Source organism: Hemiscyllium ocellatum, chromosome 7 (genome assembly GCF_020745735.1).
Source record: "Hemiscyllium ocellatum isolate sHemOce1 chromosome 7, sHemOce1.pat.X.cur, whole genome shotgun sequence".
In the NCBI taxonomy this organism is placed as follows: Eukaryota; Metazoa; Chordata; class Chondrichthyes; order Orectolobiformes; family Hemiscylliidae; genus Hemiscyllium; species Hemiscyllium ocellatum.
Window position 1 is genome coordinate 9,393,495 of NC_083407.1, and position 26,984 is coordinate 9,420,478.

Here is a 26,984-nt window from a genome sequence, read left to right on the forward strand (position 1 = left end):
AAGTACCTGATTTGATGAGCAGCTCTGCCTTGTCCTGACCACGCTCTGTGCTGAAATTTCCTTCCTAAATCTTTCCACTTCTCAGTCTCTCTCTTCTCCTTAAAGACTCTCTTTAAACTTAACCACTTTGACCAAGCTGCAGGCTGTGCTCCCTAAGATCTCCTCGTAACGTTAGAATCATAGAATTTTACAGTTCAGAAAGAGGCCATTTGACCCATTGTGTCTGTACCAACTTGAAAGAGCTACCCAGCTTGTCATGTTCTCCAGCCCTATTTCTGTAACCCTCCAACTTCATCACTTTCAAATACGTATCCTGTTGTCTCTTGAAACCTCCTATGGAATCCACCTCCACCACTTTCCCAGGCAACGCATTCCAAATCCTAACAACTTCTGAGTAAAGACGTTTCTCCTCCTTTCACTCCTAGATCTCTTGCTGACAATCTCAAAATTGAGACCTTAAGTTATTAACATACCAATTAGTGGAAATAGAATATTCTTCTTTACCCTGTCAAAATTGTTCATAATTTTGAACACCTCAATAAAGCTACTTCTTAATCTTCTCTGCTCCAAGGAGAATAAGCCCAATTTCTCTAATCTTTCCTTGTCTCTAAAATCCCTCATTCCTCTTGTCATTCTAGTAAATCTCCTTTGAACTCTCATCTGGGCATAAACATCCTTCCTTAAGTAATGTGAACACAATACTCCAAATGTGTTAAATCTTGTTTGGTAAAGTTCCTGTGAGTCACCTCAGTATTTTTAAAATTTCAAAGGTGCCACATATATGCAAGTTATTGTGGAAGACTGGATTGTCAGTGCGAACATGCTAAGTGATTATTTCAAATCGATATCTAGAATATGCAGGCATTTACTGTTCATCCTTTGTTGAGAAGTTGGCTGCCTTCTTGAACTGCTTTAGTTCGAGGGGTGAAGATGTTCCCGCAGTGGTGTTAGATAGCAAGCTACAGGGTTTCATTACAGTGAAATTAAAGGAAAGTTGGATGGTGTTCAGATTTGGGATTAACCTGGGAGATCAATAATGTAGCATTCTATTTCTGACTGACACAGATTCATATATTTTCTGTACTTATTTCAATAGCAGCTTTTAGAATAATCTTTAACCAACTGATAACAATAAACCCTTATCCCTCTCACCCATCTTTATCTGTATCCAGATTCCCAGAGTTCTCTGATCTCTTGGAGTCCATTCTGGAGAACACGCTGCAGAACATAATGATAGAAGCCAGCCGTGGGGAGGTTGTCCTTACAGCTCGACCCAGGGTAATCAGCCTGCCTCCTGTGACATCCAGGTAAAGTTCAAGGGTTGGGGGTGAAATGAGCATTTGGCGATTGTTTGACATTGATGTGGTTATTTGTGCGATTGTCCCTATGCTACATGTTTGCCATGTTTCACTGGCACTCCGTTCCTCTGACGGAGCGTCTGGTAAATACATTACAAATTATGGTATCCTTGATAGTGACATTCAGGGGTTTTGGATTTGGAGTGCTGGTGCAGAAGATTTGGTGAGTATTCAAAGAAAGAAAATGAGAGGGGTGACCAGACTGAGGTTCCTTTTGTTGAAGTTTAAGAAGAGACATGAGGGAGGAGCTGGGTAGAATTGACTGGGAGGTGAGCCGAGCAGGAAAGACAGTGGAACAGTAGTGGCAGGACTTTCTGGGAGTAATTCATGAGAAACAGCAGAGATTCATCCCAAGGAAAAAGAAACCTGATACAGGGAGGGTGAGGCAACCATGGCTGACTGGGGAAGTCAGGGATAGCGTAAAAGCAAGAGAAAGGATATAATGTAGCGAAAAGCAGCGGGAAACCAGAGGATTGGGAAGCTTACAAAGCAACAAAAAAACAAATAAGGAGGGATTAGATTAAATATGAGGGTAAGCTCACAGTAATATAAAGGAAAACTGTAAAGTTTTTTTTAGATATATAAGGGGCAAAAGTGGACATTGGACCGCTGGAAAATGATGTAGAAGAGATAGGAGTGGGAAACAAAGAAATGGCTGAGGAAATGAATAATTACTTTGAATTGGTCTTCACGATGGAAGACATGAGCAATATCTCAAAAATTCAAGACAATGAGGGGCAGTGCTGAATATGGTGGCCACCACCAAGGAGAAGGTACTAGAAAAAGTGAATGGCCTGAAGGTGGATGAATCACCTGGACTGGATGGACTACATCTCAGAGTTCTAACAGAGATAGCTGAAGAGATAGTGGAGGTGTTAGTGATGATCTTTCAGGAATTGTTAGAATCAGGGAGGGTTCCAGAGGACCAGAAATTCGCTCACATGATGCCACCGTTTAAAGATGGAGTAAGGCAAAAGACGGAAAATTACAGACTGATTAGCCTAAGCTCGATCTGAGTAAGATCCTGGAATCCATTGTGAAGGATGTGATTTCTGGATATTGAAAGTGTATGGTAAAATAGGGCAAAGTCAGCATGGTTTCATCAAGGGGTGGTCATGCCTGACAAATCTGCTAGAAATCTTTGCAGGTGCGTGGGTTTCCTCCCACAGTCCAGAAAAATGTGCTGGTTAGGTGAATTGGCCATGCTAAAATTGCCCGTAGTGTTAGGTGAAGGGATAAATGTAGGGGAATGGGAAGGGTGGGTTGTGCTTCGGCAGGTCGGTATGGACTTGTTGGGCCAAAGGGCTTGTTTCCACACTGTAAGTAATCTAATCTAATTTAATCAAAATAATGATCAGGTTAGACCAAGGAGAGCCAATGGATATTATCTACCTGGACTTCAAAAAGGCCTTTGACAAAGTGCTGCACAGGAGGCTACTGAGTAAGATAAGGGCCTATGGTGTCAAAGGCAAGGTGCTGGCATGGATAGAAGCTTGGCTAAATGGCAGAAAGCAGACAGTGAGGATAAATGGGTCCTTCTCAGGATGGCAGCCGGTGACAAATGGTATTCCACAAGGCTCAGTACAGTGACCACAACCTTTCACTTTATGCATTAATGGGGCCATTCTGGCTACATTTGCAGATGATACAAAGATTGGTAGAGGAACAGGTAGCATTGAGCAGGCAGGGAGATGGCAGAAGGATTTGACAGGTTAGGAGAGTGGGCAAAGAAGTGGCAGGTTGAGTACAATGTGAGAAAGTGTGAGGCCATGCACGTTGGTTGGAAGAATAAAGGCATTGATTATTTTCTAATTGGGAGGAAATTCAGAAGTTTGAAGTGCAAAGAAACTTGGGAGTTCTAGTCCAAGATTCTCTCGAGGTAAACTGGCAGGTTGAATCAGTAGTTAGGAAGGTAAATGCAATGATGTCATTTATTTTGAGAGGACTTGAATATAAAAGCGGAGTTTTGAGGCTGTGTAAGGCTCTGGTCAGACCACATGTGGAGTATTATGTGCAGTTTTGGGCCCCATATCTTAGCAATGATGTACTGGTCGTGGAGCGTGTTCAGAAGAGATTCATGAGACTAGTCCTAGGAATGAAAAGCTTAACATCTGAGGAATGTTTGAGGACTCTGGGTTTATACTTGATGGAGTTTAGAGGGATGAGAGGGGATCTAATTGAAACATACAGAATACCGAATGGCCTAGACAAAGTAGAAATGGGAAGATGTTTCCATTGATTGGAGAGACTAGGACCCGATGGCACAGCCTGAGAGAAAAGGGAAAGCCCTTTAGAATGGAGATAAGGAGAAACCTCTTCAGCCAGTGAGTGGTGAATCTATGGAATTCATTGCCACAGAAGGCTGTGGTGACCAGGTCATTGAGTATATTTGAGATTGATACAGGTAGGTTCTTGAGTATCGGGGGATCAAGGCTTATGGGAAGAAAGCAGGAGAATGGGTTTGAGAAACTTATCAGCCATGACTGAATGGCAGGGTAGACTCAATGGGCTGAATTCTCTAATTTCTGCCCTGTGTTTTATGGTTTTAATGGGGTTCAATAGTGTACACCTCAAGAAGATATTTATGTTAAAAAGTCCTTAACCAGGGGTGCTAAGTTTTGGTGGATAACAAGAATGCAATAAAAGGATTGCAGGAGAAACTTCTCAAGAGAAATGGTTAGAATGGAATTTGTATCATACAGAGTGACTTAAGCTGGACTAGCCCAGATGCATGTCAGAAATAACTAATGATGCACGTGGGGTAAAGTGGGTTCTGCTGACATCTTTGGATGAAGAAGAATGGGAGGGCACTTGACTGTAGTATAAATACTGGCTTAGGTTGGTTGAGCTTTTTATCTGTGATGTATATTGAGTGTAATACTACATAACACAAGTATATTATGTACTCTTTCATTTGTTCATGGGAAGTGAGCATTTCTGGAAAAGCCAGCATTCATTACACATCTTAATTGCCTTGGAGAAGGTGATTGTGAGGTGTCATCTTGAAACACAATAGCTGTGTAGCTACTGTGCTGTTCAGGAGGGAGTTCCAGGGTCTTGGTCCAGTGATAGTAGGTTGATGTGTTTCTTGAAGGAGAACTGCAGGCATTGCATGTAAGAAAATCTGTTTTTTGAATTTGCCTTTTTGCCAAGGGTTGTGTTAATAGGATGTTATAATGTTGAAATAGTTAGGTACTGCATCTGCTAAGTTTTCCAGAATAGTTAAGTTATTCTTAGCTCTTCTTTCTTTTGTTGCATTTTAACTATAGTGTTTGAACTATTGTGTTTTGCTTAACATGAAATGCAGTCGGTTCTGATATAACACCATTGTTCCCTTCTTGTGCAATCTCACATTATAAGAAAATTGTGCAATAGCTGACCATTTAAACTAATAGGGCCAGAATCGTGTCACAGCCAATACAGGTAAGGAGAGTTCACATTCTACAAATAATGGTCTAAATCCTTCAATTGTGCTTGTGTTGGAGAAACACGTGTTACAGCAGAACCAACTGTAGTTTGACCAGTTGAATTGCACCTGGAACTCGGCACTTTAAAATAAGAGAAAGTTAGGGTCTAGGCCACCTTCTTAAAAGATTTTGATGGGGTCTGGTCTGGCGGTAGTTTTGGGGTCTCTTGTCAAGAACTCTAATTCCAGGTTCGGGTAGGATTATTGGACTCAAAGGCAGTGAGTGGTATCTGTTAGTGTCTTGTTTTCAGGTGTTGAATTCGGTTAATTTATACAGGGTGTGTCTTGTTTAGTGGTCGCTCTTGTAGTCACTAAGAGTTTCCTGGGGGTGGAAGAAGTCACTTTGGAAGTTTTACAGAAAGCGAGCAAGGCGAAGCTTTTGGAATTGGCAGACAAGCTGGAGTTGGGGTTGCCTTTGACCTTGCAAAAAGGGGAGGTAATTGCAGCAATATCTCAACATTCATAATTGCTGGAAATGCCATCAGAATCTTTGGAAATGGCTAGGATTTGTTTGCAAATGAAGCAACTTGAATTAGAGGCAAAAATAAACAATGAACGAATAGCAGAAGAAAAGCAGAAAGAGAGTGAGTTTGAATTTCAGGAGTTAATTCAGTGGGGCAGGAGCATGCTGAGCCAATGTGTCGGCTAGGGGGAGAACCCCCTCACCCACTCCAACCTCTCACCCTTACAACGCGCAGCCCCCCCCCAATCCCTCTGTTCCAATCCCAACCTCACCATCAAGCCAGCGGATAAAGGAGGCGCAATGGTAGTCTGGTGCACTGACCTCTACACCGCTGAAGCCAAACGCCAACTCGAGGAAACCTCTTCCTACTGCCCCCTTGACCATGACCCACCACCCCCCCTCACCCCCATCACCAAACCATCATTTCCCAGACCATACAGAACCTCATCACCTCAGGAGATCTCCCACCCACAGCTTCCAACCTCATAGTCCGGGAATCCCACACTGCCCGGTTCTACCTCCTTCCCAAGATCCACAAGTCTGACCACCCTGGCTGACCCATTGTCTCAGCATGCTCCTGCCCCACTGAATTCATCTCTACCTATCTCGACAGTGTCCTATCCCCCCTAGTCCAGGAACTCCCCACATACGTTCGAGACACCACCCATGCCCTCCACCTCCTCCCAGACTTCCGTTTCCCTGGCCCCCAATGCCCCATCTTCACCATGGATATCCAATCCCTCTACACCACCAACCACCATGACCAAGACCTCCAAGCACTCCATTTTTTCCTCTCCAGACATTCCCAACAATACCCTTCCACCGACACTCTCATTGGTTTGGCCGAACTGGTCCTCACCCTTAACAATTTCTCCTTCGAATCCTTCCACTTCCTCCAGACCACAGGCACACCTGTGGGCCCCAGCTATACCTGTCTCTTTGTTGGCTACGTAGAACAGTTGATCTTCCATAATTACACCGGCACCACTCCCCACCTCTTCCTCCGCTACATTGATGACTGCATTGGCGCCACCTTGTGCTCCCGCGAGGAGGTTGAGCAATTCATCAACTTCACCAACACATTCCACCCTGACCTTAAATTTACCTGGACCATCTCTGACACCTCCCTCCACCCTCCTCTAGCTTATCTCTCCATGCTTCAGGCTCTCTGCCTTTATTCCTGATGAAACGTCGATTTCGCTGCTCCTTGGATGCTGCCTGAACTGCTGTGCTCTTCCAGCACCACTGATCCAGAATCTGGTTTCCAGCATCTGCAGTCATTGTTTTTACCAATTAGAGAGAAAAGTCTACTTAAAAGGGCAGAGGTGAAGACAGAAGGAAGGCTTAGTGAGGAGGATAGTCATGACCAGCAAATCCATCACAGCCAAAAGCCTGGTGGGGATCTGTTAAAATATGTTCAAGCATTGCCTAAATTTGACAAGAAGGATGTTGAAGCCTTTCTCATTTCATTTGAGAAAGTGGCTAAACAACCACGTGGGAATTGTTGACCAGGCAATGTTGGTAGGTAGAGCTAATGAGATATTTGCATCACTGTCAGAGGAGATAATTAGGGTCTATGAGGAGGTGAAGAAAGCCACTTTAAGTGCATATGAGCTAGTGCTAGAAGTCTACAGGCAGCATTTCAGGAACCTAAGGAGGGACCCTGGTCAAACGTACATTGATTTACAAATAAAGTAATTTAGTTGTTGGATAAGGCATGGAAAATAGATCAAACATAGAGCATTCTTAGAGAGACAATTTTTGAAGTAGTAAAAGCTCATGAGGAAGAGCAGAGAGTTAGAACCTGCAAAATGAGCAGCAGAAATGACAGATGATTAGGAGTTGGTTCATAAATCAAAGCGTGACTTTTGACCTCCATTGTAGAAGAGTTACTCAATTTTTTTTACTAGATTTGGACTACCCACTGAGATACAATCCAATCAAGAGTAAAATTTTACACCAAAATTATTTAAAGTAGTTATGGATAGTTTGGTAATAGAACAATTCAAATCCATTGTGTACCATCCAGAATTGCAGAGAACATTAGAAAATTGGCATCAAACTTTAATGCCAATAAAGTTTGGCATTAAAACTTTATAGTTAAGGGCTATTAGCTTAATAGGGCTTATAGTTAAGACTATTCAAAGGATTGGGATAATCACATTCAATTTATACGTTTTGCAGTTAGAGATGTACCAAGTGGATCTACCAAATTCCGTCCATTTCTGCTGAAATTAATTAATGAGAAATTGGTGAGTCAGAGGTTCAGAGACCACACACTTGGGTTATGTGTCGAATTATAAGGAAAGATTAAATAGAATGGGTGAGTTGGCTAGACAGCATTTAAAAGTAGCCCAGCATGTGATGAAACAGGAAGCAGACAAGAAATCAAAAATTCACAATTTTGCTAATGGAGATAAAACATTAGTGTTACTTCTAGTGATCAGTGAACTTTTAAAAGCAAAGTATAGTGGACCTTATCAAATCAAAAGGAAATTGAGTGATAAGAACTATTTGATAAGAATGCCAGGTAGAAAGAAAGCTCTCAATGTATGTCATGTGAATATGCCCTAAAGGTGTTTTGATAAGGAAGCAAAGCAAAAGGAGAATGTGTTACCAGTTACAGCACAGAGTGAAAGACCAAGTTCAGATGATTTTGAATTGGATTTTCCTTAAGTTAAATTGGTCAATGAGGAAGTTCTCAAAAATTGGGATAAATTACTGAGTTACCTTCCAGAAAAAAATCGGAATGACCTGAAAGAGTTGTTACTATCACATGGGGAGATATGTGGGAATAAGCTGGGAAGTACTAATGTAATTATGCATGATGTAGATATAGGAAATGCTGTTCCAAGTAACCAAGTCCATATAGATTTAACTCTCTAAAGTTGGCACAGGTTCAAAAAGAGATTGAGTACATGCTCAAAGACAACATAATCGAAGTGAGTTCAGCAACTGGAGTTCAACCATAGTAATGGTGCCAAAACTAGATGGTACCCAATGATTATGTGTGGACTATTGCAAAGTAAATGCAGTTACAAAGTCTGATGCATATCCGATTCCACATTTGAAAGGCTGTGTTGAGAAAGTGGGACAAGCAACTTATATTTCTGAGTTGGACTTACTCAAAGGATATTAGCAGGTACCTTTTGTCTGAAAGAGTAAAGACAATTTTGGCTTTCATGATACCAAGTAGATGAAACCAATTTAACATCCTGCCATCTGTAATGAAAAATGCATCAGCCACATTTCAAAGGCTAACCAATAAAATCCCTTCTGGATTACCAAACTGTCTGCTGTACATTGATGACCAGGTGACATTTAGTCACACATAACAGGAACGTTTGCAGCATCTACCGAATTGTTTAATCAACTTTGGAAGGCAGGCTTGGTGATAAACCTGGCTAAAAGTGAGTTCACAAAAGCCCAAGTCACGTTTCTGGGCCACGTTATTGGACCTGGACAGATGGCCCCACAGAATGTGAAAGCAAAGGTTATTGGGGAGTTTCCCATACCTTCAATGAGGGCAGTACTAACAATTCCTGAAATGGAGTTTTTTTTAATCTCGTAATGAGTTTTAGCTGTGTGGTTGCTCCAGTGACTTATTGAAAAAGTGCAGAAATTTCAGTGGACAGCAGACTGTCAGAAGGCATTTGACAGCCTGAAAGCTGTGTTAACCACTACCCCAATATTAGCCACACCTAATTACGCAACGCCATTCAAGGTGGCTATCAATGTGGGTGCCAATGCTGTGCTCTTACAAGAAGACAAGGAAAAGATGCAAAGCCCAATTGGGTATTGTTCCAGAAAATTGAATGATTGTCAACAGATATATCCCATGATTGAGAAGGAAAGTTTGAAGTTGGTGTTGGCATTACATTTATATTAGCAGCAATGTGTAACACAATTATATATATTGATCATAAGCTATTGACGCTTTTGGAGAAATTTAAGGGCAAAAATTTCAGACAGTTTAGATGGAACTTATTATTGTAGCCATTCAATTTGAAATTATACATGTGGCAGGATGAGAGAATTTGATTGCCGACACGCTGTTGTGACTTTTATGAAAAAAAAATGGAGGTGTTCAGTGGCAGGAATAAACAAACTGAAATAGACTGTAGTAGTGAATGTTTGCATGTTTAGTGTCAACGTAATGTATATCTATTGTAGTGTACTAATAGAGTAAGACTAAGGGTTTTTAAAAATGAAGTCATCTTTGAATATTGATGGATTCTTTTAAAGCAAGGAGATGTGACAATGTTGAGGCTATAAGAGAGTATTTTCTCCTGGTTTCTTTTAAGAAAGAGATTGAACAAGAGGTACTGAGCAGTCTGTGATAATGTAAGCAGCTTGAGAGGCCTTGGGTTTTTGTAAAAGTTGGAACAGTAGAAGCAGCCTGAATGGGTGTGGCCAGCTCTTAGACCAAGACTTTTTTTAAAAAGGTTTTAGATTCAGTGGAAGCTACTGGAGTCTTAAGTAGAATCTATGTTTCCCCCTGTCTCGGTTACAACTAGAAGCTGGGGTTTCTCTTCCTCCTGTGGGTGTTGCACATGAGAAAATCTGATTTCTGAATTTGCCTTTTTATCAGGTGGTGTGTTTATGGGATGTTATTACATTTGAACAGTTAATTAATAATAATTACGATATCTATTATCCTGTTAAGTTTTCCAGTAGAATTAAGTTATTCTAAGTTCTTCTTTCTTTTGTTGTATTTTAACTACAGTGTTTGAATGAATTGTGTTTTGTTTAATGTCAAGTAGTTTGACCAGTCGAATTGCATCTGGAACACAGCACTTCAGAGGACATAGAACAACACAGCACAGTACAGGCCCTTTGGCCCTTATTGTTGTGCCGGCCTTTTATCCTACTCTAAGATCAGACTAAGCTACATACCTTTCATTGTACAATCTTCCATTTGCCTATCCAAGAGTTGCTTAAATGTCCCTAATGTCTCTGATTCTCCTACCACTGCTGGCAGCGCATTCCAGACGCTCACCACTCTATGTAAAGAACCTACCTCTGACATCTTCTCTAAACCTTCCTCTAATTACCTTAAAATTATACCCCGTCATAATAGACATTTCCGCATTGAGAAGAGTCTCTGGCTATTCACTCTATCTATGTCTCTCATCATCTTGTATACCTTTATCAAGTTACCTTTCATCCTTCTTTGATCCAATGAGAAATGGCCTGGCTCCCTCAACCTTTCTTCATAGGACATACTCTCCAGTCCATTCAGCATTCTGGCACATATTGTCTGCCCTCTCTTCAAAGCTTCCACATCCTTCCCATAATGAGATGACCAGAACTGAACACAATATTTCAAGTGAGGTCTAACCACGACTTTAGCGAGTTGCAGCATAACCGGCTGTTGAATTCAATCGCCCTGCTATTGAAAGCCTTCTTAACAATCCTATCAACCTGTGTGGCAACTTTGAGGGATCTATGGACATGGACCCCAAGATCCCTCTGTTCCTCCAATTTGCCAAGAATCCTACCTTTAAGCCTGTATTCTGCATTCAAATTTGACCTTCCAAAGTAAATTATGTCACACTTACAGGTTGAACGCTATCTGCCACTTATGAGCCCAGTTCTGCATCCTGTCAATGCCTCATTGCAACCTACACCACACTATTCACAACTCCACTAACCTTCATGTCATTGGCAAACTTACCAACCTACTCTTCCACTTCCTCATCCAAGTCGTTTATAAAAATCACAAAGAGCAGAAGTCCCAGAATCAATCCCTGCGGAACACCGCTGGTCATCAAGTTCTAGGCGGAATACTTTCCATTTATCTCCACCCTCAATCTTCTAAGCGCCAGTCAATTCTGTATCCAGACAGACAGATTTCCCTGTATCCCATACCTCCTTACTTTCTGAATGAGCCTAACACGGCGAACCTTATCAAACGCTTTGCTAAAATCCATGTAAACCACATCAACTGCTCTACCTTCATCCTCAAAGGATTCAATAAGCTATTTGAGGCATGACCTGCCACTCTCAAAGCCATGCTGACTTTCTCTAATCAAATTATGGTTTTCTAATCATAAATCCTGTCTTTCAGAATCCTCTCCAATACTTTGCCCACCATTAACAGTAAGACTGACTGGTCTGTAATTCCCAGGATTATCCCTAGTCCCTTTCTTGAACAAGGGAATAATGTTTGCCACCCTCCAATCATTTGGCACTACTGTAGTGGACAATGAGGATGCAAAGATTATCAACAAAGGCTCAGCAATCTCTTCCCTCACTTTCTGTAGCAACCTAGGGTATATCCAGTCTGGCTTAGAGGATTTATCTATCTTTACGTTTTTCAAAACTTTCAGCATATCCTCCTCCTTAATATCAACCTGTTCAAGCATATCAGTCTGTTTCACGCTGTCCTCAGAAACATCGAGGTCCCTCTCAGTAGTGAATACTGAAACAAAATATTAATTAAGGGCCTCCCCTACCTCCTCCGACTCCAGGCGCAAGTTTCCTCCACTATCCCTGATTGGCCGTACCCTCTCTCTGGCTATCCTTTTGTTCCTCACATAAATGTAGAACGCCTTGGGGTTGTCCTTAATCCTACCCACTAAAGCTTTAAGTCCATTCTTCAGTTCCTTCCTGACTACCTTTTAACCCCCAAAAGCCCTGTCTGAATCTTGCCTCATTGACCTTAAGTAAGCTTCCTTCTTCCTTTTGACTTTGCATTTGCCTTTAAAATAAGAAGAAGTTAGGGTCTAGGCTACCTTCTTACAATATTTTGAGGGGATCTGGCTTGGTTCATAACTTTACTGAGTGGCTTGAAGGTAAACTTGCAGGTCTTGCAGGTGATGGTGATCCAACTGTTCTGGATTCGCCGGATTGGGGAAACCTCATCAAATCTCCACAGAATACTTTTTCCTTCAATCAAATCGCCCCTCATTTCTTTGATCTCCAGTGACAGTAAGCCGCATTTATTCAGCCTGTCCTCGTGAGCCTTTCCAGGTATGTCCACCTTGAAGAGGTTGTGCTCTTCTCTCATTTGAGCTTTCCGTTTTAATCTTTTGGGCTATTCGCCTTCATCGTTTTCTATCCCCTCTCCTGTGTTTGCTAAAACTCGTCTTTACAGCCACAACTCCTTTTTGATTGTCTTCAGCTCCACCTTCCCTCAAGTGGATTCCAGTTTCAGTTTCATGTTTCGAATCTACCCAGCATTACAGGTATCTCTGAGGCATATAGCACTCCTCAGGCAGCCTTTCTTGAGCTCCACCCTCTGTGCCAAATGCGCCACATGAATACACACTCACATTGTCTCAGGATGTCCCGGCCTCCAGTTCCATTTCAATCTTCATCATTCTTTCGTTTAAGAGGAAACTTTTCCTTTCAGATGTTAGCTCCAAAATCCTCGGTAACAGATGCCCCTCTCTGGATTCCTTCCCTCGTCCCTTCTCTCTGCCTCTATCCCTCCTCCTTGTTCACTTCATCTCATGCATTCAGTGTATCCCCGCCCCGCCCCTCTCTGATGCTGAGCAATCTGTGCTCAGCAAACAACTTAGTTTTAATCTTTATCCCCTGAAGTTCCCACCTTAAAGCAGTTTAGGCATGAACTGATGTTGAACTCTTATGTCATTTTTGTTCATGCCCACTTCTCTGGACAGGAATCATAGTAGAAGAAGAAGAAGAATCCTTACAGTATGGAAACAGGCCATTTGACCCAACAAGTCCACTCCAATCCTCCAAAGAGTATCCCACCCAGACCCACTCCTGTACCCTACGTTACTCTACATTTCCCCAGACTAATGCACCTTACCTACACATCCCAGAACACTACGGGCAATTTAGCATGGCCAATTCACTGAAAACATAGAACATAGAACATTACAGCGCAGTACAGACCCATCGGCCCTCGATGTCGTGCCGACCTGTCATACCAATCTGAATCTCATCTAACCTACACTATTCTATGTACGTCCATATGCTTGTCCAATGACGATTTAAATGCACTTAAAGTTGGCGAATCTACTACCATTGCAGGCAAAGCATTCCATACCCTTACTACTCTCTGAGTAAAGAAACTACCTCTGATATCTGTCCTATATCTATCACCCCTCAATTTAAAGCTATGCCCCCTTGTGCTCGCCATGACCATACTTGGGAAAGGGCTCTCCCTGTCCACCCAATCTAACCCTCTGATTATTTTATCTATCTCACTTAAGTCCCCTCTCAACCTTCTTCTCTCTAACAAAAACAGCCTAAGTCCCTCAGCCTTTCCTTGTAAGACCTTCCCTCCATACCAGGCAACATCCTCGTAAATCTCCTCTGCACGCTCTCCAAAGCTTCCACATCCTCCTTATAATGCGGTGACCAGAATACTCCAAGTGCAGCTGCACCAGAGTTTTGTACAGCTGCAGCATAACCTCATGGTTCCGGAACCCAATCCCTCTATTAATAAAAGCTAAAACACTATATGCCTTCTTAACATTCCTGTCAACCTGGGTGGCATCTTTCAAGAATCTGTGTACATGGACACCAAGATCTCTCTGCTCATCGACACTACCAAGAATCTTACCATTAGCCCATTACTTTGCGTTCCGGTTACTCCGACCAACGTGAATCACCTCACACTTGTCCACATTAAATTCCATTTGTCACCTCTCAGCCCAGCTCTGCAGCTTATCTGTGTCTCTCTGTAACCTGCAACATCCTTTGTCACTATCCACAACTCCACCGACCTTAGTGTCGTCGGCAAATTTACTAACCCACCCTTTTACACCCTCATCCAGGTCGTTTATAAAAATGACGAACAGCAGTGGGCCCAACACCGACCCTTGCAGTACACCACTAGTAACTGGATTCCAGGATGAACATTTCCCATCAATCACCACCCTCTGTCTTCTTTCAGCGAACCAATTACTGATCCAAACTGCTATATCTCCCACAATCCCATTCCTCCGCATTTTGTACAATAGCCTACTGTGGGGAACCTTATCGAACGCCTTGCTGAAATCCGTATACACCACAACCGGTTTACTCTCATCTACCTGTTTGGTCACCTTCTCAACTCAATAAGGTTTGTGAGGCACAACCTACCCTTCACAAACCGGTGCTGACTATCCCTAATCATATTATTCTTTTCTAGATGATTATAAATCCTATCTCTTAAAACCTTTTCCAACACTTTACCAATAACTGAAGTAAGGCTCACTGGTCTATAATTACCAGGGTTGTCTCTCCTCCCCTTCTTGAACAGGGGAACCATATTTGCTATCCTCCAGTCTTCTGGCACTATTCCTGTAGACAATGACGATTTAAAGATCAATGCCAAAGGCTCGGCAATCTCCTCTCTGGCTTCCCAGAGGATCCTAGGATAAATCCCATCCAGCCCAGGGGACTTATCTATTTTCACACACTGCAGGATTTCTAATACCTCTTCCTTATGAACCTCAGTCCCACCTAGTCTAGTAGCCTGTATCTCAGTATTCTCCTCAACAACATTGCTGTTTTCTAGAGTGAATACTGTCGAAAAATATTCATTTAGTGCTTCTCCTATCTCCTCTGACTCCACACACAACTTCCCACTACTATCCTTGATTGGCCCTAATCTTACTCTCATCATTCTTTTATTCCCTAAATACCTATAGAAAGCCTTAGGGTTTACCCTGATCCTATCCGCCAACAACTTCCCTTGTCTCCTCCTGATTCTTCGGAGCTCTCTCTTTAGGTCTTTCCTGGCTACCTTGTAACCCTCAAGCGCCCTAACTGAGCCTTCACATCTCATCTTAACATAAGCCTTCTTCTTCCTCTTGACCAGAGATTCCACTTCCTTCATAAACCATGGCTCCCGCATTCTACAGCTTCCTTCCTGCCTGACAGATACATACTTATCGAGGACACACAGGAGCTTTTCTTTGAATAAGCTCCACATTTCTAGTGTGCCCATCCCCTGCAGTTTCCTTCCCCATACTATGCTTCCTAAATATTGCCTAATCGCATCGTAATTGCCTTTCCCCCAGCTGTAACTCTTGCCCAGTGGTATACACCTATCCCTTTCTATCACTAAAGTAAACATAATAGAATTGTGATCACTATCACCTAAGTGCTCACCTACTTCCAACACCTGGCAGGGTTCTTTACCCAGTACCAAATCTAATGTGGCTTCGCCCCTTGTTAGCCTGTTTACATACGGTGTCAGGAAACCCTCCTGCACACACTGGCCAAAAACTGACCCATCTATAGTACTCATAGTATAGTGTTCCCAGTCAATATTTGGAAAGCTGAAGACCTCCATGACAGCTACCCTGTCTCTCACTCCTATCAAGAATCATCTTTGCTATCCTTTCCTCTACATCTCTGGAACTATTCAAAGGCCTCTAGAAAACTCCAACTCCTCTCCTCTCCTGTTTCTAACCTCAGCCCATACTACCTCAGTTGACGAGTCCCAAACATCCTTTCTGCAACTGTAATACTGTCCTTGACAAACAATGCCACACCTCCCCTTCTTTTACCATCGGCATATCTAACCTGCATATCTTTGGACTGTGGGAGGAAACCGGAGCACCTGGAGGCACACGGACATGGGGATAAAATGCAAACTCCACACAGTCACCCAAGGATGTCGAACCTGGGTCTCTGGCGCTGTGAGGCAGTAGTGCTAATCACTGAGCCATCGTGCTGCCCTCTCCCTGCCGCACAGAACCTTTCACCCATCTCCAATATTCACCTTTAACGTGGACCCCTCCCTTGGCCTTTCTTCTGTATTTGCTCACTTCATCGAGAACTGCTGATATGACATTAGCTACCTTAATATCTCAGCGTCCCTCACCCACTCTAACCTTCTGAACTTGCTGTATTCCATTCTCTCAAGTCTAACCCTGACTTTGTTATCAGTGTTGAGAGTGTGGTACTGGAAAAGCACAGCCAGTCAGGCAGCATCCAAGGAGCAGGAGAATCGACAGACTGAAGGGCTTATGTCCAAAACGTCGATTCTCCTGCTGCTCGGATGCTGCCTTACGACTGTGCTTTTCCAGCACCACACTCTCTACCCTGACTTTGTTATCACTGCTGCTGATAAGGGGCATGCTGACCTCTCCCTTGCAGACGGTGAATGTAACTCTTAGACGTCTTCTCCTACCTTCCCCCACCACTCAGCTCCAAGATTTTATTTCCAGGACTGTCACTAACCTCATCTCCTCTGGAGGTTGCCCTCCACAGCTTCTTTTTGGAGAAAGTGAGGACTGCAGATGCTGGAGATCAGAGCTGAAAATGTGTTGCTGGAAAAGCGCAGCAGGTCAGGAGCAGGAGAGGCGACGTTTCGGGCATGAGCTGAAGAAGGGCTCATGCCCGAAACGTCGACTCTCCTGCTCCTTGGATGCTGCCTGACCTGCTGCGCTTTTCCAGCAACACATTTTCACCTCCACAGCTTCTTACCTCATAGTCCCTAACTATGTCTGCTTCTACCAAACATTAAGAGTTCTGAAAAAGATTCATAACAGACTTGAGATATTAACTCTGTTTCTCTTTCCATAAATGCTCCAGCACTTTTTGTTTTTATTTCAGATTTCCAACAGTAAGTTTTATTATATTTGTAGGCCAATCTCCTAAACCAGTCTCGTGAAATTCTGTTCACTCCATTTAAGACAAGTATCCTCCTTGGCTTAGCAACTGAATCTGCACTAGGTAATCTAGGTGGGATCTCACCAATGTCCTGTTCTTCAGCAATGAGATGAGTGGTATATCTGATCATCAAGAAGGAATTAACTCTGAGCCAAGATAGGCTCCGCGTCTCAGTCACACAACAAACTATATGAGGAAACATGTGATAACTGAAATTTAACAATAATCTTTAGTCTTGTCTGACTTTTAGAGCTACTCTGGACCCTTTAAGCATTCAAGACATTTCACTGAGTAAGGAAGAACTGGATCACAGCATCCCCTCGTAAGTAACGATGCTTCATAACTTATTTGTGGATTTTATAAATGTGTGATTAATGGAAGTGACGGTCTGTTGAATTATGAAAAATTGTATCAAGGTGAAAGCCAATTGTCCTAATTGTGCCTGTCCTATACTCTTCAATTGGATCTACTTGATTTAATCCCATGGGTCTCTGGAATTAATCATCCAATGCTGTCATGTATAACATTGGGGTTTGAAGCAAGCACACAAAATGCTGGAAAAACTCAACAGGTCGGGCAGCATCTGTGGAAAGAGAAACAATTCTGAAGAAGAGTCATACTGGACTTGAAAATCTCGTTTCGCTCATTAACTCTATTTCTCCCTCCATAGATGCTGCCCGATCTGCTAAGTTTTTCCAGCAATATCTGAATATGATTCAGATTTTCATCATCTACAGTATTCAAGAGATTTGAGTACGGTTTGGTTGTTGTGTTACAGGATTGTAACTGTGCCTATTTTAACTTTTGCTTTGGTTACAGGACCAAAGCTTATGCTCCACCAGCCTTCTCTTTCCATCCCCCTTCTTACTGTTGGGATTGTTGGCAGACCCTTTACTCTGATTCCCAGCTTCAGACATCACCTGTACATCCTGTATTTGCAAACTCAACCCAAACTTCCACAGTTACTTGGATCTAAGATTGTTTTTTCAGAAAGAATTCAAAACTCTGAGTATAGTATTGAAAGATTAATCCCAACCAAACGTTGACCCTTAAAATCACTATTTGGGAAAGGGAGAGAAATCTGGGCTATAAGTCCCCAGTAAATATAAAAACAATGATGTCAGTAGCTCGACACTGTAAAATCATTCATTAATAATGATTTATTAACTATATTACCATGACTATCACTAATTAAGTTGAAGTTTTGCGTGTAGGAATAACTCACGTTGGGATGTATCAATTCACCCAGAGTCCATGTTGCTGTGGCAACAAATACTTCAGAGCAGGATAAAACAGTAAAATTGGTGAATGACACATACTGGTCTGACTTGTCTTGGATACCTCAAAATGGAGTTTGGCATTACTGCCGCATTCATTTCCAAATATTACTGAGTTTTCAATTTTTTTCCATTCCATGACTGACCAGAAACATCTCCCATGCTTACTGCATGCCTTCACATGTATTGGAAGGATTTGCAAGTTAATGCTCAAACTGCTTGACTGTGTTATGAACATGTGGTCCTTGGTCATTAGGTCATGGCGAGGGGTGGGGGTTGGGGTGACTCAGACCCAGTGCTTCTGGCTCAGAGGCAGGGACAGTAACCACTGTGTTACAAGACCTCAATAAATAATTCATAGATATAAGTAAATATATTGTTACCTTGTAGTTTTATTAAAAAGTAAGTCATAGACATAATCCTCTCATAAAGTGCGTAGCAAAGTCTGTAACAACAGTTCAGTGTATGTGTAGATTGGCATTAACTAGAATAGAATACAATCCCTAAATATGGAAACAAGCCATTTGGCCCATCAAGTCCACACTGACCCTGTGAAGACTAACCCACCCAGACCCATTCCCCTATTGCTCCACATTTGCCCTGACTAATGCACCTAACCCACACATCCCAGAACACTATGGGACAATTTAGCATGGCCACATCACCTCATCTGCATATCTTTGGTCTGTGGGAGGAAACTGGAGCACCCGGAGGAAACCCATGCAGACACGGGGAGAATGTGCAAACTCCACACAGACAGTCGCCCAAGGCTGGAATCAAACCTGGCTCCCTGGTGCTGTGAGGCAGCAGTGCTAACCACTGAGCCACCATAGATTGCTGACTGTTGGGCTTAATTGAAATTAATGTTTTTAATTTCTGTAACCTGTGAGACTGGTTTAGAATTAAGCTTCTTAGTCAGCTGACAAATGTATGGCGTTGCATAGCTACAGTATTGGATAGCTTAGAGTCTTACATAAGAACAGGAGTAGGCCATTCAGCCCCTCAAATTTATTTTGCAAATCTCTGAAATCATGGCCAATCTGTGGCCTAACTCCATTAATCTGTCTTTGGTCCATACCCTTAATACCTTTGCTTAACAAACATTTACCGATCTCAGTTTTAAAATTAACAACTGATATATAGCATCAACTGCCATTTGTGGAAGAGCATTCCAAAGGTCTCCCACCCTTTATGTGCAGAAACATGCTGGATGTTAACATCATTTTCAGAGCTTGAACAATGTTGGCCTGGTAAGCATTGTGTCAACATGCTTATCTTTTGCTTCTGGGATGCCGTGTTAGTTTCTGAATGGCAGACAAAAGGAACCCCTTTCTGGATAGTGTTATCTTTTCCACTCATGTCCTTTCTGGATAGTGTTATCTGTTCCATACATGTCCGTTCTGGATAGTGTAATCTGTTCCACTCATGATTCTGGGTAATCTAAGATAGGGGATGGGAAAAATTTCTGGCTGTAACAGGCTGCTCCTTTTCTGAGGTATTTTAGGTATTGGAGATGATTTCCTCAAATTCCCAGGGCAGCAATTACTGTTTTATATGCTGTTGCATTGTTTTGGAACTTCGGAGAAAAAAAATCAAAACAACACACTTTTAAAAGAGAGAGGAACAGATAAAGGCAGCACATGATGACGTCAGTGCAGGAGAGAGAGAGAGAGAGAGAAAGAACCCCACATTGCTAACTGACATAGCAGTGAACCTGCGCAGTTACTGCCTTTGCTGTCTGAATTCATGTATTGCTGGACTTTGGAGTGTGTCAGGGAAAATTAACAAACAACGAAATTCATAACTGATCTTGAAGAACCTGATTGGGAGATGTCACAGCACAGAAACAGACAAGTGAATATTTTTAAGTGTGGCCTACAGAATGTGTGTAGTAGTGAGTAGAGTCGGTTCTTCCTTGATTATACACTTTATTGAGATATGTCTCTTGATTAAACTTAAAAATATCAGCCATAAGTTTTAAGTTAGCCTGGAGTTTTATAGAGAAATAAGACTGTGCTATTTTCTGGGTCTGCAGACTGGAAGAAGCAAAAATGGCCTTTAGTAGAGCGATATGCTTTTTAAAATTAGATTAGATTAGGTTAGATTACTTACAGTGTGGAAACAGGCCCTTCGGCCCAACAAGTCCACACCGACACTCTGAAGAGCAACCCACCCAGATCCATTCCCCTACATTTACCCCTTCACCTAACATTATGAGCAATTCACCTAACCTCCATATTTTTGGATTGTGGGAGAAAACCGGAGTACCCGGAGGAAACCCACGCAAACTCAGGGAGAATGTGCAAACTCCACGCAGATAGTTGCCTGAGGCAGGAATTGAACCCAGGTCTCTGCCGCTATGAGGCAGCAGTGCTAACTGCTGTGCCACCGGGTCCCCCGAAGATCAGCAAGGCAGCCTTTGTGTGAAATCACAGGAGATGAGGGAGATACTAAATGAGTATTTTGTATCGGTATTTACTGTGGAAGAGGACATGGAAGGTATGGAATGTAAGGAAATAGATGGTGACATCTTGAAAAATGTTTATATTATGGAGAAGGAAGTGCTGGATGTCTTCAAACGCATAAAAATAGATAAATCCCCAGGACATGATCAAGTGTTCACTAGAACTCAGAGGGAAGCTAGGGGAGTGTTTGCTGGGCCCCTTGCTGAGATATTTGTATCATCAACAGTCATAGATAAGGTGCCAGAAGACTGGAGGTTGGATAACATGGTGGTGCCACTTTTTAAGAAAGGTTGTAAGGACAAGCCAGGGAACTATAGACTAGTGAGCCTGACATCGGTGGTGGGCAAGTTGTTGGAGGGAATCCTGAGGAAAGGCAAGGACTGATTAGGTATCGTCAACATGGCTTTGTGCGTGGGAAATCATGTCTCACAAACTTGATTGAGGTTTTTGAAGAAGTAACAAAGAGGATTGATGAGGGCAGAGCAGTGGATGTGATCTATATGGAGCTTAAAAATGTGTTGCTGGAAAAGCGCAGCAGGTCAGGCAGCATCAAAGGAGAAGGAGAATCGACATTTTGGGCATAAGCCCTTCTTCAGGACCTCTACATGGACCTCAGTAAGGCATTCAACAAGGTTCCCCATGGGAGACTGGTTAGCAAGGTTAGATCTCATGGAATACAGGGAGAACTAGCCATTTGGATACAGAACTGGCTCAAAGGTAGGAGACCGAGGGTGGTGGTGGAGGTTGCTTTTCAGACTGGAGGCCCGTGACCAGTGGAGTGCCACAAGGATCGGTGCTGGGTCCACTACTTTTTGTCATTTATATAAATGATTTGGATGTGAGCATAAGAGGTACAACCAATGTCAGTTAGTAAATTGGAGGTGTAGTGGACAGCAAAGAAAGTTACCTCAGATTACAACGGGATCTTGATCATCAGATGGACCAATGGGCTGAGAAGTAGCAAATGGGGTTTAATTTGGATAAATGTGAAGGGCTGCATTTTGGGAAAGCAAATCAGGGCAGGGTTTATACATTTAATGGTAAAGTCCTAGGGAGTGTTGCTGAACAAAGAGACCTTGGAGTGCAGGTTCATAGCTCCTTGAAAGTGGAGTCGCAGGTAGATAGGGAAGTGAAGAAGGCATTTGGTATGCTTTCCTTTATTGGTCAGGGTATTGAGTACAGGGGTTGGGAGGTCATGTTGCAGCTGTACAGGACATTGGTTAGGCCACTTTTGGAATATTGTGTGCAAACCTGGTCTCCTTCCTATCGGAAGGATGTTGTGAAACTTGAAAGGGTTCAGAAAAGATTTACAAGGATGTTTCCAGGGATGAAGGATTTGAGTTATAGGGAGAAGTTGAATAGGCTGGGGCTGTTTTCCCTAGAGTGTTGGAGGCTGAGGGGTGACCATATAGACGTTTATAAAATCATGAGGGGCATGGATAGGTTAAGTAGACAAAGTTCCCTGGCTTGGGGGAGTCCAGAACTAAAGGGCATAGGTTTAGGGTGAGAGGAGAAAGATATGAAAGAGACCTGAGGGGCAACCTTTTCACGCAGAAGGTGGTACGTGTATGGAATGAGCTGCCACAGGAAGCAGTGGAGGCTGGTACAATTGCAACATTTAAAAGGTATTTGGATGGGTATATCAATAGGAAGGGTTTAGAGGGATATGGGCCGGGTGCTGGAAGGTGGGACTAGATTGGGTTGGGATATCTGGTCGGCATGGACGAGTAGGACCGAAGGGTCTGTTTCCATGCTGTACATCTCTATGACTCTATGTCCTTTCTGGATAGTATTATCTGCTCCATTCATGCCTTTGATACCTGTTGAATCCAGCTTCTAACCAAATTATTGTATTTGCAAGATGGCTTAATTCTCCCTTTTCTTAATCTCATGACAAAATGTATCCTTGTTGGTAAATACTACAGAATCAGATAAAATGAGTCCCCAGCAAAAGAAACAAAAGCCACGGTAAAGAACTTGTTGATTGATATGGTCTGCACTTTCTTTACTTTTGGAACAATTATTCATACCTTTTTACTCTAGATTTGATTATTGTAATCTTCTCTCAACCGATCTCCTATCCTCACAAAATTGAACTCATACAAAGGCCCACTGCACTGTCCAATCTGACATTAACTCCTGTCTTTCAAACTTCCCTGTGCTCATTGATCACTATTGGCTCCTGTTTTATCAGTGCCTTGATTTTAAAATTCTCACACTTGTTTTTAAATCCCTTAATAACTTTGACCCTTCTTATTTCAACATCTTCTGCTGCCTGTACAATCATAAGATCTCTTATTGTGAATAAGAATCCCTAATTCTAGATTCTTCGGTATCACCTTATTTAATCTTGTGAGGTCCTGCCTTTGGGTGCCTGGGTACAATGCTCTGGAATCCCCCCCTTAAGCCTTTCCATCTGCCTGTCTTCTCCTGTGAGTGGTTCCATTATACTGAGCTTTCCTATATTCTTTTGTAATTCACTATGAAATTTTGTGCCAAATGCTGCTTGATAGCACTTCTAGTCTGATATTATTGCAAGTTGTTGTTAAATAGTGATACCATATGGTGTGACCACATTTACTGAAGCTGCACTTGAGAACATAATTCAACTGCTACAATGTCAGATACTTTCCAAAAATAGGGACCATTAGACCAACGTGGACAAATTGACTTAAGACTGAATCTCTGATTTGTGAGCTACAGCAAAAATGAAAACAAGCATTGTGATGGGTATCAGAGATCCTGCCAGATGTAGTGGGAAAAGCTAGGTATAATCTTTGTTGTAGGTAAAAACAAGAACTGCAGATGCTGGAGACCGAGTCTAGATTAGAGTGGTGCTGGAAAAGCACAGCAGGTCAGGCAGCATCTCTGGAGCAGGAAACTCGGCGTTTCAGGCAAAAGCCCTTCACCAGGATTACAGGCAGAGTGCCTGCAGAGTGGAGAGATAAATGAGGGAGGGGGGTGGTGGGGGGTGGGGGGGGAGTGGGGAGAAAGTAGCATAGAGTACAATTGGTGTATGGTGGGGATGGAGGTGATAGGACAGAGAGGAGGGTGGAGTCGATAGGTGGAAAGGAAGATAGGCAGGTAGGACAAGTCATGGGGACAGTGCTGAGCTGGAAGGTTGAAACTGGGGTGAGGTGGAGGAAGGGAAAATGAGGAAACTGATGAAGTCCACAATCTTTGTTGTTCCATTTCCTGCAAATAGACAGATTGGCAGACGTTGCAGGCAAAGCTAGGGGAACCTTGGAAACAATCCTTGACAAACAGTTATTGGATGGAGGAAGGGGGGTGGTTGGTGAGTAATGCCAGGAGTTGGGATGGAAAGTGTTTGGCTGTGATCACTGTATAGACTGATGCTTCTCCTAGCCGAAAGGTGGTACTGTTTAAAAGGGCCTCCCTTTTCTTGACTGCTGGTATATGTGCATCAACTATGAAATTTCAAAATACTATGAAAGTGAACCTGTAATAGGTGTCCTCCTGACATGATCTATGGTGGAGCATATGTTTCATAATCAAACAATAAGCATTAATTTCCATTAAATCCTAATTTTCTCCCCTGTAGGAGTGAACTTTTTGTTGAGGTACAGCGCTCTCACCCAGAGAGTCCTGAAGCACCTTTCAGCATTGACTAGGACAGTGAACGTCGGTAGGAAACCTATTTATTGCACCATTGACAGCCTCAATTTCAATGCCTCACCCTCTTCCTACTTTTTAGAATTCCTCCCTGTCAACACCCAAATCTTGCTGCCAAATTCCTTTCTAGCCAAAATCTGTCCCTCTGATTTGTGTTCTAACCTTTAAACTCTCTTCCTCATTCCATCTCTCTTGTACTTTTCACCACTCACTTTCCATTTTATTCCCTGCAAAGCATTTCATGGCATTTTCCCGATGTGAGGAGCTGCTGTTTAGAGTTAAGCCTGATATTTACCCTAACCAGTGTAGTTTCCGCTTGGATAAGCAAACTGGCGTAGGATCATTTGTGCTTGCTGTCTTAACACTCCGTCTCATTAGAAGTGAGGTCAATCAAGACTCTAAGGTGCTCTAACCAATGGTTTTAATAACATGAACACAAGTCATGCTGATAGGTTTGCACGCAACAGTTAAATCTCCAATACAACTAAAACCTGAAATGGCCACTTCCTATGCCTTGTGAACACTGAGAGGTTAATTCACTGGCAACATCCTGGTTGGTAGGAGTTTAATAAATTACCCACTTCTTGCATTGTGAATTTCCTGGTGCGGCTCCTGCATTGAGCACTCTCCCATTGACTGATTCTTGCTGACAATTGCAATTCTCTTCTCTTGGTAACTTTCCTTTCTCTTTTGCCCATGATTTATATAGATTGTTACCAAACAGTACCTGGTATTTACAAAGATTAGTCACAGTCTCCAAAGGCCTCACCATCTGTACCCTTCCAGATTGTCTTCCATAATACCTTGCTCACACTTTCCCAACATGTCCTTCTGAACATGCTTACTAGTTCTTTTAACTAAATTTCTGCTCCTTTTTGGCAGGAAATCACTACAGGTAAAGTCCAGGAATTCTTCACTGGAAGTCCTCCTGACATGATTATTGTTATTACTTTTATTTTAACTCAGCAGGACGTGGGGCAGTTGGAGTAGTCTATCTGCTGCTCAATAAACATTTAATCGAGGGTTACACCTCGATCAAACTCGAACTCTATGCCTTAGTCCCAGAATAAGCTACCTGAGAATAACCTGACCGATTTTGATTAAATTTGACAGTAATATTTAGCTTTCTCTAAATTTAGTATACAAGTGGCTGAAATTAAAAGATCAGAGAGTAAGACCGAAATGGACCACAGCCTCCCAATGTAAGTGAAGTTACTTCACAAGTAACTTATCTCTAGCATTTACGGTGCCTATAAGATGTATATTATTTTTACAACTGATATGTCATGGAATCACAGAAATTGCAGCTCAGAAGGAGACAACTGGCTCACCATGCCACTTGGCTCAACTAGATCAACTCGGGTCAATCATCATCTTTACCCAGGTCAGTGATTAGCAGGCAATAATTATTAGGGATACAATACAACAATTGAATCCCATTCCACAGAATCATAGAACACTAGAGTAGAGATGGAAACCATTTGACCTGCTGAGTTTGCACTAACTCTTGTCAGAAATAAGGCAGTGAATCTAATCCCCCCCCCCCCCCCCATCCCTTCCCATTGCCCTGGATTTTTTTCCATCTCCAAATAATTCTACCTGGGCCAATTTCTTCCAGCTGTGTCTTAGGCATTGGAGGAGCAATGGCCTAGTGGTATTATCGATGGACTGTTAACCCAGATACCTAAGGGGCCCGGATTCAAATACTGCCACAGTAGATGGTGGAATTTGAATTCAGTAAATATCTGGAATTAAGAGACTAAGGGTGACCATGATTGATTGTTGGAAAAGCCTATTTGGTTCACTAATGTCCTTATGGGAAAATGCCATCCTTACCTGGTCTCGTCCACATGTGAGTCCAGATCCATGGCAAGTGGTTGACTCTTAACTGCTCTCTGGGCAATTAGGGATGGACAATAAATACTGCCTAGCTAGCAATGCCCTCATCCTGTGAATTAATATAAAAAGGCTATCATTGTGCCAAATTGCCACCATCACCTTGCCCTCTCATTATTTCTGTGATGTCCACTTATTGTATAACCCGCTGAGATACATGTATCCCTTCAAAAGTTTGAAAATTCAGCAAAGGTAGTGTGGGAGGTTTAAGCTGCAAAGATTTAAGACCTTTCAGTATCTAGTGGGCAGGAAATCACAATGTTTGGGTCTTCCCAGCCATGTATATCATGGGATACATTACATTTCTTTGCAGTCACTTCATGGTGACCAGTGTCACTGCAATTTTGTACCTGTAAAATGGCTCCCCCAACCTCAGAAGCTGCCTCCATAGTGCCACTGCTATCCTATTGCTGACTATCCTTCAATAGCGCCCAATGGAGGCTGGTGACTATACCTGGACTATGCTGACCTCTTGAAGCTGGAACCCAGCCACCATCCCGCATTGAACTGAATTGCCACAGACAATTTCTTACCTTTCCCTTTTCCTGAAGGCAAGATTGGAGTTTGCAAGTCTGGGAGAGACCGTATTACTCAGCCAGAAGCTGTAGGTAGTCAATTGACCTCCTTAAAGTCCTATTACGGACAATTTTTGAACATCAACTGGAATTTCCCAGTTACTGAAGCAGAGGGGGATGGCCTGGAGTTGGCATCTGGTTGCAAAATCGTGTTTGACAATACCCCTTCCTGACGGTTGTAATTGCAGCCACAGGCCATCCTCTAGAGGGACTCCCCTGCCACAACAATGACCTGGCTGCTGAGACAATCTTTCTATCTCAAGCACTT

General features: G+C 42.6%; 1 protein-coding gene across 1 annotated transcript in view; it reads left to right on the forward strand.

Moving 5' to 3' along the window:
* Nucleotides 1–25,235, forward strand: part of cfap65 (cilia and flagella associated protein 65) — a 150,030-nt gene extending 124,795 nt beyond the window's left edge. The window contains 3 exon segments of the mRNA XM_060827726.1: nucleotides 1,173–1,521; nucleotides 5,102–5,260; nucleotides 25,128–25,235. Of these exon segments, the coding sequence (XP_060683709.1) occupies nucleotides 1,173–1,521; nucleotides 5,102–5,260; nucleotides 25,128–25,235 (616 nt within the window).
* Nucleotides 25,236–26,984: the final 1,749 nt, after the last annotated feature.